The sequence below is a fragment of the Leopardus geoffroyi genome, chromosome C1, assembly GCF_018350155.1.
Source record: "Leopardus geoffroyi isolate Oge1 chromosome C1, O.geoffroyi_Oge1_pat1.0, whole genome shotgun sequence".
In the NCBI taxonomy this organism is placed as follows: Eukaryota; Metazoa; Chordata; class Mammalia; order Carnivora; family Felidae; genus Leopardus; species Leopardus geoffroyi.
Genome location: NC_059328.1, coordinates 163,335,881 through 163,352,605, shown reverse-complemented (window position 1 = coordinate 163,352,605; position 16,725 = coordinate 163,335,881). Strand labels below are relative to the sequence as shown.

Here is a 16,725-nt window from a genome sequence, read left to right as displayed (position 1 = left end):
GTGAACCTGAAGATAGATCAATAGAAATTATCCAACGCAAACAAGAGAAAGAAAATAGACTTTAAAAAGGGAACTGAACCCCAGAGACCTGTAGCCAAATAGCAAAAGATTTAATGTTTGTGTTGTTGAAGTCCCAGAAGAGGGTAAAGAGAGACTGAAAACATACTGGAAAAAATTAGTGGCTGAAAACTCCTCAAATTTGGTAAAAGCAGAGAAAAATTCAGTACTTCTTTGGAGACATTTTTATGTAATGAAATGTATTCGAACAGTATAGATGAGGAAGCAGCTATAACTCCAGTCACCCAGGTCCTTTTCAGGACCTGGCATTCACATGTGACAAACAGAACCGGCCCAGAATTCAACTTAGCTTCTGACCTTAAGCTGATCGTGACAATACCGTGTAGCAAACCCTGGGGCGCTAGGTAGGAAGGACCTCTCAAAAACTTCCGTTCTTCTAAATAATGACAACGACAACATAGTCCTGGTAAACACTTCTAATCTACTCCATGTCAGAAAGTACATATACTAATATGAGAGCCTTACGTGAACCTAATAATGGATAATAGAGCTAATAATAAATATTATTCCTATTTTACATAACTGACACACAGGAAAGGTAACTCACTTGAAATCACATAGCTAGTAGATCATAGATCTAATTCTAAGTTTTAGAGGTTATATAAAACATTACAGCATTCAGGGGAAAGAAAGTCTTTTCAGTGGCCATTTTGCCATTGATTTGCCTTATGATTGAGTCAGAAATCTTATCTGGGGCTAACAGATATAAAGAGGAATTGGGGTTTGGGGTCGTGCAGTCATTTGGACATTGTCTAACTATTGCAGAATGTTGTTCGGTCATTTCCTCAGATAATACAGATCAAACTCTTTGCTCTGGCAGCCTTTCTGTATTCAGAGAAGCAGCTGTTATTCTTTAGTGATGATCATGTTCACGCACCTGTTGGCACTGGCCATGCCACCTCTAGTTCTGCTCCCTTACACACAGTTGTGCAGAAACTTAGTTTCCTTCTGCACCTAGCCTGCTGTTGCACATAGGAGGTGGAGATGCACTCCCTTAGTGACTCAGCGTCACCACCGGCCTCGAGTTCTCATTGCACTTTGGCAGTGTCTGCATAGTTAACGAAAGAACGATTCGGGGCATGACTTTTCAGCTAACGTTCCTTACCTCTCTTTTTATTGTTCCTGCCATTACATAACAAGGTTGCAGCTTTACCGAGTCATTATGATGATGAGAGTCACCAACGTTTGTCTCATGGTTTATACCATGCAGAGCATCTTGAATGCATTGGCCCATTAACAGTTTTGCGAGGTAAATGCGGTGCTCCCCTCTCTGCCAAGAGAGCAAGCAAAACTAAGCTCACCCGGTGACTGCAGGCAGCAGTCACGTCACTCTAAGATTTTCAAATTGGTGTCATTAAAAGACCTGAATATAATTGCATCAGATTTATAAGAGGTCAGCATCAAGTTCTTATGAAAAACATCAATGAGTTATGTTTTTAAAAACTTAAAGATGGCATTTCTTTTAGTTAATTACTCAAGTGTGATTTACCCCTCTTCGTTCTAATTTGGCAAGATATTTGTATTCCTCTGTCCCTTCTCAAATTCCACTGCGCTCTTCTTGTTGACAATCAAAGGTCTCAAAACATTCACTAGAAGATGTTTGAGTTCTGGCATCTTCGACGCTATAACCCAGTAAAATTACAAAGCAGAGGACAAACTTCAATAGAGGCAACATGGTATGGGTGCTAAACCCGTGGACCCTGAATCCTTCGTAGGCTTAAATCTCAGCTCCGCTGCATGCCAAATGCACGGCCGTAGGTAAATTACATAACACCTCTGTGCTTGGTTTCATCACATTTATACAATGAGAAGAATGACGATCCCTATTTCGTAGAGTTTTGTGAACTCGATGGAAACAATGTAAAGCACTTGGAATAGTGCTTGGCATCAGTGAGCTGGTGCTAATAATAAAACAATAACTGTGGCTATTTCTAGCCACTAAATTTATTGTTTACAGGGTTATGAACAGATACGAATATGAGTAGCACAATTTTAAGAGGGCCCTGGGATGCTCTTACTTTTGGAGGTCTGATTTCTCTTCATATCAAATATATTAAAATGGAATTCTGTATCCCACATTAAATATAATTTTGTGTAAGTTTAAAGAAACGGATAACTTTTAGTCGCCTGCATTTTGTAGATATCTAGACACTTACTAATTTCACTCTGTCTGGGGGCACCTGGGTGGCTCAGTCGGTTAAGTGTCCGACTTCGGCTCAGGTCATGATCTGGTGGTTCACGAGTTCGAGCCCCGCGTCGGGCTCCGTGCTGACAGCTCGGAGCCTGGAGCCTGCTTCCGATTCTGTGTCTGCCTCTCTCTCTGACCCTCCCCCCATTTGTGTTCTCTCTCTGTCTCAAAAATAAATAAATGTTAATTTCACTTTGTCTGAATGGGTTCTCTCCTGGGATCACACAGCAAATAAATGATGAAGCACGAGCTAGAATTCTCGTCTTCTGACTTAAAACCAAAATTTTCCAAGAGAAAAGATGGGAAGAATGTTTTTCCACTCTTCAGAAACTGTTGGAAGCTAGTCCCCTTCAAAGCCTAATTCAAGCTGGATGGTGGGAGTGTCTTTTGCTAAAATAAACACTCCAGAATGCTCAAAAGTCTGAAAACATTGATGAATTTTTCCTTTCTATATTCTTTATTTAGATTGTGGTTTGAATGTTCATAAGCAGTGTTCCAAGATGGTCCCAAACGACTGTAAGCCAGACTTGAAACATGTCAAGAAGGTATACAGTTGTGACCTTACCACACTCGTGAAAGCCCATATCACCAAGCGGCCAATGGTGGTGGACATGTGCATCAGGGAAATTGAATCCAGAGGTGAGGCGTTGGCCGTGTGGTTCAGCACTCATAATTCACCACGAATGCAAGTTCTGATGCCCTTCTGGGTACCTCATGGCATAACCCAGTTGTCTTCTTCAGTAAGTTTAGAGGGAGAGGATTTCAGACGTCAAATGATCTGAAAGTCTGAAATGAATTAAGTTAAATAATTCGCCAGCTTGATTTTAAGGTACATTGAGCTAGTTCTAGGAAATATGCTTAAATATTTTTTTTTATGAATGATGATGCTTCTTGTCTATAAAAGTTGACATGTAGATACCAATTCATTTTTCACTTTTTACATTTTTCTTAGGTCCAAGAAGCAAAGGTGTAAATGCTCTGTTAAAACCGTCCCAAACCAAAAAACAGAACTGCACCCTAATTATTCTTTCCCATTTGGGAAAGACTGGTACAGGCCTATTAATATGGTTTATCTTAGTCTTCTGTTATGTAAAAGAATTTATGGTATAATTGAGGTGATGAATGATTTCCCTGAAGACTCAACGTATTTGATCTAATTAGACACAGCGATGAGCCAGATTACAGATATTCAGGCAACAGTAAGCCAGAGTTTAAAGTCTGTGAGTGAAATGGTTTTATTTTAGGAGAAAATGTGAAGAGGTTTCTAGACAAGTACATTTAATCGTTCTTTCTGAAACATTACTTGCCTAGCCTGAAGTATGGGACGAAGTTAAAACTTGAAGAAGGAAAGACATAATTTCCAAAGAAACTAATTAGCTCTCTTGCCCTGTTTTTACAGGTCTTAATTCTGAAGGTCTGTATCGAGTATCAGGATTCAGTGACTTAATTGAAGATGTCAAGATGGCTTTTGACAGAGGTACGTTCTTTAGCATGTCCGTTAACTTAGGACAACAATGCTCTCTGCCAAGGAGGCACAGTTCCTTATGTTATTCTGTTCATTATTTGTCTAAGTCATTGGTTATTATACCAAATAAAAAGCGTGTAATTTTACTTTATTACTATATTAAACTGTTACACTTCAAGGTGAGAAAGAAACATAAAATTTAACTATATTACCAGTATCTCAGCATCCAGGGCTGGTCCATGTTCCTCAAAATATATACAGAGCAATTAAATTTACCGGATACCATGGAGAAAATAGGGCAGGGTGGTTGGGGGAATCTAAGTGATTGCAGATCTCAGATTTCCCAGTTTGGAGTTGGCCCACCTAACTGCCTGTCGTCCAATGCATTTCATCACCATATTTGATGGAGTGGAGACCCAGTCTAATGACTTAGATTCCCCCACCACAGAATCATTATTGATTTTATTTTAATAAATGCCATAAAGGAAAGTATTAATAACTATGGAACTTAACCTAGTCTGTGGGGTTGGGGGGATGCTGGAGATCAGAAGAGGCTTTCCAGAGAAGGACAGAAGTTGGCCGTATAATGGTTGAATAGTCAAAGAAACAGGATATGTAAAGACCCTGGCAACAGAAGAGTCTGTGCAAAGGTCCTGAGGCCTGTCCTTGTCAAGTCCCTGAAAAGTGCTAGGACTTAGAGAGCAGGAACTGAAAGGAGAGTGGACTAATATACAATGAATACACTATCTTACTATAGAAAAAATTAGTTGAATGGTAGAAGGTTCTCAGATCAACCTCCAAATTCAGTTTAACACATCATGTAGCTGAACTATAAGATTGGTGACTTTATTTTCCAAACCCAAAATTGGACATGTACCCTATAATGAGACAGGACATCTGAAATTTGGATTTTCATAAAAAAATAATAGATAGTGGAAATAGGAACCATGTGGCAGGAGAGAATACCAGCATTCTTTCTTTTTTCCTGAGTAAAAGTTTTGATAGAGATGATAACTTGTCTTTATAATTCTTCTACCTTCATGTTCTCCTCTCCCTTTCCCCAGGTCTTTACGCACCTGTACACTTCCCCAAGATCCCCCAGTGGAGCGATCTAATTGCTTTTTCCTCCCAGAATGCATTCTACCCCAATTTGTACTGCCATTGTATGTGATCTCAACACAAGTGTGAAAAACAGATACTGGTGATCTAATTCACACTAGAGTGTGAATGTCTGATAGGCCTTGGTATTTCCCATTTAAAAGAGGCTTCTTTAAAGAAAAATACACTTTGCTAAAGTAGTTTTAGGGTTCCGGTTTTAGGTTAACATTAGTTCTAGGTTACAAAATTTCACAGTAAGTGCAGAGATTTCCCATATAACCTCTCCTCTCGTTCCCCTCCCCCCCATAGTTTCCCCTATTAACATCTTGCATTAATATGGTACATTTGTTACAATTGATGAACCAACACTGATACATTAACTAAAGTCAGTAGTTTAAAGTTCAGTCTTCATGTTGTACAGTTTTGTGGGTTTTGGCAAATGCATGATGTCATATAGCCACCCTTATGGTGTCACACTATGAGGTATCACTTTCACTACCCTAAGAATCGTCTGTGCTTTACCTGTTCTCCCTTTCTCCCGCTGAACCCCTGACAACCGCTGTTCTTTTTACAGACTCCATAGTTTTGCCTTTTCCAGAATGTCAGAGTTGGAATCATAAGATATGTAGCCTTTTTTGGCTGATTTCCTTTACTTAGCAATCTGCATCTAAAGTTCTCCCATGCCTTTTCCTGGCTTGATAGCTCATTTCTTGTTGTTGCTCAATAATATTCCTTTGTCTGGGCATATCACAGTTTATTCACCTATTGAAGGATATCTTGATTACTTCCAAGTTTTTAGCAATCATGAATGAAAGTGGCTTAAATATTTGTGTGCACGTATTTGTGTGGACGCAAGTAGTTTCCATCTCCTCTGGATAAATACCTAGGAGTGTGATGGCTGGATTACATGTAAGACACTGCCTTTCCTCCCAGGTGGCCGTCCCATTTTGCATTCCCACCAGCAACAACGTCGAGTTCCTGTGGCCCCTGCATCGTCTCCAGCATTTGTCACCAGTTGTCATTTTAGCCATCCTAATATCTGTGTAGGGGAGAGGCTGCTTTTTAATGGATAGCGTTCGTTCATAAGCCAAATGGAATAAAAGAAGCCTAGTATAAGATGTAGCTCAGAGTCGGCACTAATTAAATCTTCAGTAGATGAACGTTCAGATATTTTAACCAGTTACTAAATGCAGGAGAGTAAAAGAAGTCTTAAGGCCCAGCAACCCTAAAATACTCCTCTGTGTTATAACTTCTTCTCTTGTTATTTCAAGACTCTCAAGTTTTGTTTCGTTTTACTCCCATACTTCTTTCTCACTGTGTGCCTACACGTAGGGCTCAGACAACATCCAGACGTCATGTGTCAGGAGCCTGGGGTGAGTCAAAGGTGGCCTTTTGTAAATTAGGAGTGCCTCTGTTGTTATTTTTCACATTCCCTAGGTTTATTTTAAAAAGAAAGAGAAAGCAATCCTACATTACTTCCCTAGGAGGTCTCAAGTACTCAGTGGAATTTACGAATACTGCTGTTGATCTCAGCCCTCTCCTACTCCCCCCCCCCCCCCGCCTTTTAATTAGACCTGGAAAGCTAAGTAACTTCAGAAAAGAAAATTCAGAAAAACAGATTTGGCTTTTCACAGAAAATTGATCACTTGTATATATCGGCACACTGAATTTGATATTAAAAAAACCGACGCATTGATGATCTCGAAAGACCATAACACAAAACGTGTTATTAAAACAGTGCTGTGCGTCCAGATAGTTACTCGTATTTTTCTTTTTAACATCCTTCAAAGACGGCGAGAAAGCGGATATTTCTGTGAACATGTATGAAGATATCAACATCATCACTGGTGCGCTGAAACTGTACTTCAGGGATCTGCCAATTCCGCTCATCACATACGACGCCTACCCCAAGTTTATAGAGTCCGCGAGTAAGTATGAAGGCACGCATTCCAATAACCTGACAGACTCCCTCCTCATGGTAATCACTTCTCCTGCTTTTCCTGCTGAGTTTCTTGAATGCATATTATGTATTTCCCCCTCGCCTCTCCCCTCGGTTAATATACTCACAGAAATCTCGAACTCCTCTCCAATGTAGGTTATTTATGACTTCTGCCATCAGGAGCTTCTTTGTAATGTGCTAACCCTCATTTACCAAAGTAAGGCTTATGCCAGTGCCCCTTAGATATGCACCAATGCTTCTGCAGAATAAAAATGAATAACTAGGAAAATAAAATTGAAGAACAGGACCAAACTATTTTGTTATTAGATTCAGCTCAGCCTAAAAGTTACTCTGTCAGATCTCATAAAAGTTTCTAAATTCTTACTTTCAATGTCTATACATATCCTCTGACAGACCATTAACAAACAGTTTGTAAACTGGCACCGGTCCGTAGATCATACTTTAAGGAGCACTGTTTTAGATCAAGAAGTGATTTTTTAAGTTCTAGTTGGGATGCAAATGAGAAAAAGCAAAGGTTCATTTGCCAAATTTATGGTGCAAAAATCATACCTGTAATTCACACTTCCTTTTTTTAAAGAAAGGAATTTTTAACAGATTTTAAGTGTTGGCATTGCCATTTTTTAAGAAAAGATAGGCTATTTCTGTCCTTTTTCTTCTCTCTTAAAAACCATATGTTGTCTTGATCTTTAAATAATAACATCACTTTCTTAGAACGCTGATTTACTTTTTGACTTTGAAATTTCGTGAAGTACAGACTTGCTTTGTTCTAATTTTTACTTTCCCCTTCAGTGCTTTTGTTGAGAATTTTTGTGGTTGGCTCCATGGAGACCTGATTTCTTGCGGGGAACAGCCATGAGAGTTACACTGATTTTTACAAATTTCCATGTTAGGAGCCTGAAAGACTAGATCCTCTCCGTAGGAATTTAGCTCTTCTCATTTGGGGATGTATTCGGTGCTGATCACGGAAACCGTCTGAGGGAGCTTACGGGTTCTTGTTTCGTGGGGCAGACGCTTCCTCCCGAGAGAGAGAAGTCTGATTGGCCCTCCCGTCGAAAGCACTTGACACACACTTGCATCACCGAGGGCTGCTCGGTCCCCAGTTTGCTCTGATCCTCAGGACAGTGGGGGCTCAAGCGGACAGAATTCCTGTCCCCGTGTCGCTTTGGAGTAAAATTAAAACTTGGTTTCTGTGCCCAAGCCCAAGGCACCCCATTAGCAGAGGACAAAGCGGTAACTGAGACCCGCATTGTGAACTCTACACAGCCGCTTTATCTACCTAGAAGAAACATCCAAGCCTTCCTTACTGGGTTTCGAGGCCTTTTGCCCTCCAGACTCCCAAATTATTTCACCTTCTTTCCCCACACCCATGTCAGTTGCCTCTATTATTCTTCCAAAACATTTGTTAGCGTTCTGAGGTCTGTGTCCGAAACAGCCCCCGTCGGACATCAGCAACCCCCCCGTTGTACTTTAGAGAGCTCTTCAAAGCGCAAGGTAGAAACTTTCCTAAATCAAGGTAGAAATTCCTTCTTACAGGGTCACCTATTTTGATGCGTGACTTCCATGACACCAAAACCGTGGCATAATACTCCTACACGATATAAATGTTTATTGTGCGTGTTTGCTGTTGATCTGATTGTTTATGGAACATTGTGCCCTTGTCCATGTCCCTTCCAGCAGTAGAGTCTGTTCCATTCTTTAGGCACAGAGATACAGCCATTCTCTTATCTTCATAGGTAGATAAGGGAGATGAGAGAAACTAAGATTTATAGAACATATACCGGGTGCCAGGAATCACGGTGCACACTTTATAGCCACGATATTTTATTTTAATTTTTATCTCTACACCCAGTGGGGTTCCAACTCATTCGTGACCCTAAGATCAAGAGTCGCATGCTCTACACAGAGCCAGCCGGGTGCCCCACCACGATGTCATTTTAGAAAGGAGATGTCGTGGGGCACCTGGGTGGCTCCGTCGGTTAAGCATCCGGCCCTTGATTGTGGCTCAGGTCACGATCTCCCTGTTCACGAGTTCAAGCCCTGTATAGGGCTCCTCGCTGATAGCATAGAGCCTGCTTGGGATTCTCTCTTCTCTGCCCATCCCCCACTCACATGTGCGGTCTCTTTTGCTCTCTCTCAAAATAGATAAACTTCAAAAAAAAAAAACAAAAACAAAACAGAAAGGAGATGTTATAGGGTATAAGTGAATCGTCCAAGGTCTTGTCACTAGCGGAGGCGGCACTAGCATTCAAAGCTACATCTGTCTGACGCCACAGCCCTTGCTCTCTGCATGCAGCCCACTGCCTGGCTCCACTGGTGGAACAGGAACAGAAGACCTGCCCAGAGAGGGAAGGCAGGAGGGCAGGAACCCCTCCCAAATGATGCACGGTGTTCGCTGACCCTTCCCGGTGCACCTGCTCTTGAGTCTTTTTATCACTGGGTCCCTTAGAAAACCTGGGGCCTGTTCCATAGGTCTCAGGATTCCCCGGCACTTATTAGCATCTCTTGCCAACAGAAACTCAGAGTGCATATTAAAGCTTTCTCCCGCAAAAGCTGTCTGAGCTCCACTCTTTCAGCCTCCCTCACACAACCTGCACCCCGGAAGCTGGAGGTGCGTGGCTACAGGAAATGAACAAAGGACACAATGGTGGTAGAGGCTGGGGCCTCTCATTTAAGGGCTTAAAGATCTTCATAATATCCTGGCAACTCCCCCTTGAACTACGTGGAAGTCTGGGACCGCCTAGCCCTTTTTCCTCACTGCCTCTTCCCACCAGTGAAGGGATCGCTGCCCTACAGACAGTACAAGGTGTACGTAGAAGGTGCCTCTCCCAGGCTGCACGGTAAGCCAGCATATGCATGGACACCTCCTGACCCCGAGGAAAACAGCACTGCCAGGACCCAACTCCTGGTAGGACTCCGTGTGGAAATCTTTCTCTGGCCGAGAACTCTCTGAGCTCTGTTCCCAGAAGATCTCAGAAAAGATGACTCAGTCAGCATGCAGTCTTCAGTGAGTCAGATGAACTCGGCCATAAAACCCAGGGCTCTTTGTCCCAAGCAACTTCAAGTGTCCTGAAGGGAGGTCTGGGATGAGAACTCGCCGAGTGTTCCCCTCTGCTCTGCCTCTGATTCACCCCTTACGCTTGGCTGAGTCTTCTTCTTCTTGCACTTGAACGTCTCTACGAGGAACTGGCAGTAACGTACCTTAAAAGAGCTTTTAACTAAATGTCGACACAGGTTCAGGTGCTTATTAGTTCCTGCCCTCACCACATCCACATTTCCAAACCCTCCTCAGAGGCCATTTCTTCCTCTTCTCGGTTCCGCTCAGCCCCCAGGCCAACTTTCTCTTCTGTGTTCCCGTCACACTTTGCCTGGACCTTTGTCACAGACTCTTTGCTTCATGATGGAAGGCTGTATTCATGTCTTGTCTGCCCCATTAGACTAACCCCATTACAAGGGAGAGTTCTGTCGCTTTATTTTCCTGTAGCACCTGTGACAGTCCTTTCATTTACATCACAGGTGCTCAATAAACTCTTGTTAAATGGGTAAACGTGATTTTATATTGAGAACCATGGAATCTTAGACTTTTTAGATATTCTAAAGGGTCACGTTAACTAGATTTCCTTCTACGACACACTCTTTTTTTGAAATACCCAGTAACTGCAAGATCACTGCCTCTCTCGGTAGGCAGCCGCCAGTGGACAGATGTAACCGTCGTAAAGGCCTCCTTGTGCACAACAGAAATCAGCCGGCCCTCGACTCCCGCTGCCGATGGTCCTGATGTGACCCTCTTCCACATGGAAGCCTTTCACATATTTGAAACAGCTGATGCTGTTCGTCTCTAAATACGTTCCATTTTGTCTGTCTCTCTCTTAAATTATGCTGTGGTCTTCGTAGGGCAGAAGATTTGTGTTCTCTGAAAAAATTATGAGTAATACTCTTTTAAGTAGAAAAAAAAAGAAACGAACTCCAGGGAAGAGCCTGTGTCGATTTGATGTCAGTATATTCAAATGCAGTTTGTCATACGTCCCCAGATTTATATCTCCAGTGTGGACCTCTCCCTGAGCAGCGGCTTAATCCACAGTCAGGATGATCACGTAGATGTCTGAAAGACACCTCAGGTAGAGCCCTTGACCTTTGCCACAAAACCCCTCCCATCCATAATCTTAATGGAGGTGCCATCTTCCCAGTTGCCTAAGCCCAAAGCTTGGCTCATTCTTGATTCTTTTCCTTCTCACACCTCCCTCATCAGGAAATCCTATGGACTCTACCGTTAAAATAGACCCAGATTCCAGCAACTTCTCATTACCTTCGCTGCCACCACTGGTCTAAGCTAGAGTCATTCATCACCTGGGTTTTTGTAATAGTTACCAGAATGGTCTGTTTTTACTCTTGCCTTTCCATCGTCTGTTTCCCACGTGGCAGACAGAGGAGAGCTACTGTGAGCACTGTCAGGTCACGTCTCTGCCTCATTCAGAACCTTCCCGTTTCTGCCAGTAAATGCTGCGTCCCTGGAATAGCCTGCAGCACCTGACACAATGCGGTGCCCCGTTACCTCTCTGCCCTCACTCCCTTCCATCGCCCTCTGGCTCACTCCACTACAGCCACGGTTGGCTTCTCACTTTACTCAGACATCGCAAGCATTCTCGCCCCTGCGGACCCTTGCACGGCTGCATCTCTGCCTGGCACCCCTTCCCCTAGATCTCCGTGTGGTCATTCCCCCACGCCCTGAGAGTCTTCACTCAAGACCATCTTTCTCATGAGGTCTGTCATGACCACCCCATTTAAAATCACATCCCCCAGGGGCGCCTGGGTGGCTCAGTCGGTTAAGCGGCCGACTTCAGCTCAGGTCACGATCTCGCGGTCCGTGAGTTCGAGCCCCGCGTCAGGCTCTGGGCTGATGGCTCAGAGCCTGGAGCCTGCTTCCGATTCTGTGTCTCCCTCTCTCTCTGCCCCTCCCCCGTTCATGCTCTGTCTCTCTCTGTCTCAAAAAAAATAAACATTAAAAAAAAAATTTTTTTTAAATAAAATAAAATCACATCCCCCAGCACCTGCAGTGCTCCTTACTCTGTTTTTTTCCCCACAGCACTGGCTTTGTTCTAATCTAGTATAAACCAGAAGATACATGTTCATTGTTTACTGTCAGCCACGCTCCGAGAGAGAAAGTAAGCTCTCCACGAATGGGGAGTCTTGTTTGTTGCTAGCCCACCAACACAGTCCTTAATTTCATGCCGTCTCAAGATTCTCCCTACAAGGATTAATTACGAAAATTAAAAGGAAACTATGTTAGTCTTTTTTCAACTTCCAGAACAGTATAGTTTCAAATTAATTAGTCCTATGATAAAAAGAAAAAAAAAACTGTAAGTAAATACTAATAGTTTTTGATAGTAAATGGAATTTTAATTCTAGAAATTAAATGATTGAATTTCAGTATCTGATACAGTATTGCTGTTATCAGTTGCTCTTTAAACAGTATTGCTCTTTAAAGATCCAAAGTTTCAAAGACCATGCATCAATTATCATGGCAAATAATACATTGTTTATTACTGAGAAAAGAATCAGGAACCCTGGATAAGCTTGGGGCAGAAATTCTAAAATGGCCGAAGTTTCTTTGAGTTAAAAAGCTTCAGTCACTCTTCATGTTCTGAAGCTTATCGATCTGTGCTACCAATGCTAGGAACTTTTCACATTCATTTTATATCACTCTTTTTAATGTTTATTTACTTTTGAGAGAGGGAGAGGGAGGGAGAGAAAGAGAGAGGCAGCGCACGCATGCGTGTGAGTAGGTGAGGGGCAGAGAGGGACAATCCCAAGCAGGCTCCACACCAGGAGTGTGGAGCCCACCGCAGGGCTCAAACCCACAAACCGTGAGATCACGACCTGGGCCAAAGTTGGACACTCAACCAAATGCACCGCCCAGGTGCCCCATACAAGTTTTAACCTGACTCCAGTGCATTGCCATTGAGTTGGATTTGTCTTTTGAGTTAGAAAACTGGAAATCCTAGTTTTGTGTCTTGAATGATACTGGTGGTCAGATGCGGCCTTCCAGAATTTCAAGGCTGCTATCCTGATTAAGACGCAACAGTTTGGGGTCCCCTTCCGGTTGCCCTGCAACCCAGCACTTAAGGGCACCCTGTCTTCCTGACATTTGAGAAGCAGGAATGTGCTAGGGTGCTCTTTTTGAGAGCTCAGAATTACAAACATGTCTGTTGTTTCTGATTATGGAAATGATGAACTCAACGCAATCTGCGACCTCAAAAGGAGTGTGCTGGTTTTTTGACCAACACAGCGGAACTAAAATGCCCAAATGAAGATTGTTCCCTTTAAAGTTTACACCTTTGGAAGAGCCACATTTACTTCAGGGACCCTGTTGTCACTCCAAACATTTGGAATTGCCTTCAAATTCTGCATTTCATTCTCCTGAATGTCCGAAGTAGAATATTTTTGTGCTCTGAGGGTAGATTTGACTTTTTTATAGAAAAGTAAATTAAAACCAAGGAAATAAATACTGGATGATACATTTCTCATTTAAAAAGAAAACAGAATATCAATTAAGACTTTGGCAAAGGCCGCAAGGGGCAATGGGGTGGCATAGCTTATGTACTGTTGCTGAACAGGGTTTTTCAAAATATTTTGAGTAAATTAGCATCCATTAAAACGTCTGTAATGCTGTAAGATGACTTCATTTGAATGTCTAAGTTCTTTTTTTTTTAAACATCTATTCATTTTTGAGAGACAGAGACAGCGTGCAAGCAGGGGAGGGGCAGAGAGAGAGGGAGACACGGAATCCAAAGCAGGCTCCAGGCTCCGAGCTGTTATCACAGAGCCCGATGCGGGGCTCAAACTCACGAACCACAAGATCATGCCCTGAGCCAGAGGCAGACGCTCCACCGACTGAGCCACCTGGGCGCCCCAAAATGTCTGAGTTTTTAATCTGTGTGTCGCTGTGTCTGAGTTCCTTATAGTCACATCCTATCTATCCAGTGTCCAAATTCCACGGTTACCAGACTCTTAAGACAATCGAGTGGGTGCTGCCCCCAAAAGTCCCAGTAAATAGTGTTGCCACAATGGTACTAAGCCTTTTGGAAATCCAAGACGTGAACCTTAAAAATATTTTCCAAAGCTGTGGGCAAGGATCTGTGAGAAAGCCTTTCTTACCAGTTTTAGAAGATCACCACAAGAATAGAATTCAGTGAACCATTTATACCAGTTGTCCGTTAAAGTTCTTCTCCTTGGTATTCAACTTGCTATTTTAGAAATTATGGATCCCGATGAGCAATTAGAAACCCTTCACGAGGCACTGAAGCTCCTGCCGCCCGCTCACTGCGAAACCCTGCGGTACCTCATGGCGCATCTAAAGAGGCAAGTTACAGACTTTGAAGCTTATACTTGCACTGTATCCAAATGTTAAGAATCAAGCGAAACCAAAGGTGAAAGAAAGGACAAATTGTTGCATGAATAAAGAAATGCACAGGTTGGGAAGGAATGCTAAAAATGTTCTGCGCTACAGCGCTGAATGCAGACTTGATTCTGACGTAAACGGATTTGCAGTTCCCGTGTAGGTTTGCAAATAGGTTAGAAATACTAGTGTTCTGCCAAGGACAGGCAGTGATTTTTGTGTGGAAAGAGAAAAGGTTGTAGCTGTAAGGACATTAGCATTAGCATAATAAAGAGCAAAGCAACTCGCCAGAAGGCTCACTTTCCTTCTTGCTCTAAAATAGGCACTTCGCTCTTGGTGACAGGATTTTAGACTATTGCATCCAGGTCTCCAACACTGAAAACTGCTATAAAAAAAATGATGGAGTACAATAAGGGGTAAAGGGAGGAATAGAAAATAAAATATTTTGGTTACGTCTGGTTTAATGTTTTAAATACATTGATGGTGATAGAACTTCATTTCCCTGCTCTGTCGCTCTCCCATCTCTACCAGTTGAAGCCAACGGTTTTAAATTATATGACCAAGTTTTAGTGGTTTTGGAGTTTCAAAATATAAAACTAATTAGAAACAAAAAAAGAACTTGACGTCTATTTTGTATGCCTCTCAGCATGAGTTACTCAGAAATGAATATGTAACTGATGGTGCTTTTAACATTTACATGTTTTCCCTCTTTGAAAGCACCATGAGCTAAAACTTTTAATATGCTTACAACTTCACTTGCAAATTGAAGTTTGCTTCATATATGGATGCAATTAAGGCCTTCACGCTAAGGCAAAGGAATAGCTCCCAAATTATAGTCTGTGCCTTTGCTGCAGCAGTAAAGAGAAGGCGAATGCTAATTCTCGCCCACCAGATCATCTTTATACTATGCCCTCGGCCATCTCTTCATACCGTGGCCACCACTCTCCCCAGATACTCAATAAACTGTTCAACTTACACAAATTCAGCAGACTAGGCAGCCAGTGTGGAAGGAGGGCTGATAGAATAATCAAGACAACCCAGCCCCTTCTCCACTACTCGCCAACACAGCCCTTGCGGCCAGCCGTTGCAATAGAATCTGCAGATAGAACTGACCCCACACAGCCTGACACACGAACTCAGACTTGAGCTTCGGTCATCACCGGAAGTTTAACTTATTAATATAACCGGCTTTGAGGAAAGTCCGTACTTGGAAGTTGAGAAGTACAGAGAGAGGAGCTAGCGGACGAGTTGATAAGTGGACCTGGGTTTTGTCGTAGCGCTCGAGCACAGCGCGGAACGCCGTGGCTTACGTGAAGGCACGCGCCTTTGCTTGTATTTTTCAGAGTGACCCTCCACGAAAAGGAGAATCTTATGAATGCAGAGAACCTCGGCATTGTTTTCGGCCCGACCCTTATGAGATCTCCAGAACTAGACGCGATGGCCGCGTTGAACGATATACGATACCAGAGACTGGTGGTGGAGCTGCTTATCAAAAACGAAGACATTTTATTTTAAATTTTAGTTTGCGGGGGGGGAAAAAAAGAAATGTTTTACAGATGAAGGAATGTTTTATAGTAATTTAATTGGCTCTTATAGCTGACTTATTTCTCGGTTAGACGTTATGGCAGATAGCCAGCTTAAAATGAAGGAACTTTCCGTTGTTTTAGTAGCACCGCTCAGCTGTCCTTGTAAAACAGTGAACACACGCTCTCCAGTTCTAGTAATCCCGGGTGTTTATCATGTTAAGAGAAACTCAAGCTATTGCATGATTAGCCCCCTCTTTGGCAAGGGAACCCCATACAAAGGAGACAACAAGCCTGCACCCGCCTCTTCGTCCCGGGTAGTCTGTGGTTGTAATTCAGCATGTTTCGCAGAGTAAATCTGTCGTGACTTCGCTTTTGGGTTCTGTGTCATTGGTTTACTGACGCTTCTATAAACATGCACACAAATGGATGAAACAGCACCTCTGACTGCTACATTGCCATAGACTATAACATAAGCCTCCTTTCCGCCGATGCTTTATTTGTGGTTTCTCTTTGTTCTTCTCTGACATAGTCCTTTCTTTCCAGCAAAAGCAAAATGTGTTTTCAGATTTGTTACTTTAGTAAATTATCCACCAATAAAAAAAAAAAAGTACAATGCAGAGCATATTCTGTTATTATTGGGTTTCAGTTGCAATTTTGTGTTACCTGGCATGCATTTATTAATTTATTAAATTTGGCTTTTAGAAATAAAAAACTAGTGATAGTTTGCTTTTTCCCCATGGTTGAGAATATTTGGGAAAACGTATTTGGCCATTTATTTAATACTGAGTAAGGTTTTGTGTTGAGTTCCTAAAATAATAACTTAAAACTGCTTAGAATTAAGGAGTGCCTTGGTGACTCAGTCGATTAACTGTCCGACTCTTAACTTCGGCTCAGGTCATGATCTCACGGTTCGTAAGTTCCAGCCCCAGGTCAGGCTTTGCACTGATGGGGCAGAGCCTGCTTGGGATTCTGTCTCCTCCCCTCTCTCTGTCCCTCCCCCACTTGCTCTCTATCTCT

At 42.5% G+C, this 16,725-nt stretch overlaps 1 protein-coding gene across 4 annotated transcripts in view; it reads left to right on the top strand.

The window, feature by feature from the left end:
* Window positions 1-16,325, top strand: part of CHN1 (chimerin 1) — a 207,905-nt gene extending 191,580 nt beyond the window's left edge. For all 4 annotated transcript variants that reach the window (XM_045480260.1, XM_045480261.1, XM_045480262.1 and 1 more), the window contains 5 exons: window positions 2,732-2,905; window positions 3,666-3,743; window positions 6,620-6,757; window positions 14,040-14,145; window positions 15,526-16,325. In XM_045480260.1, the coding sequence (XP_045336216.1) occupies window positions 2,732-2,905; window positions 3,666-3,743; window positions 6,620-6,757; window positions 14,040-14,145; window positions 15,526-15,697 (668 nt within the window). In that variant the 3' untranslated portion in view covers window positions 15,698-16,325. The remainder of the gene's footprint in view (window positions 1-2,731; window positions 2,906-3,665; window positions 3,744-6,619; window positions 6,758-14,039; window positions 14,146-15,525) is intronic.
* The last annotated feature ends 400 nt before the right edge of the window (window positions 16,326-16,725 follow it).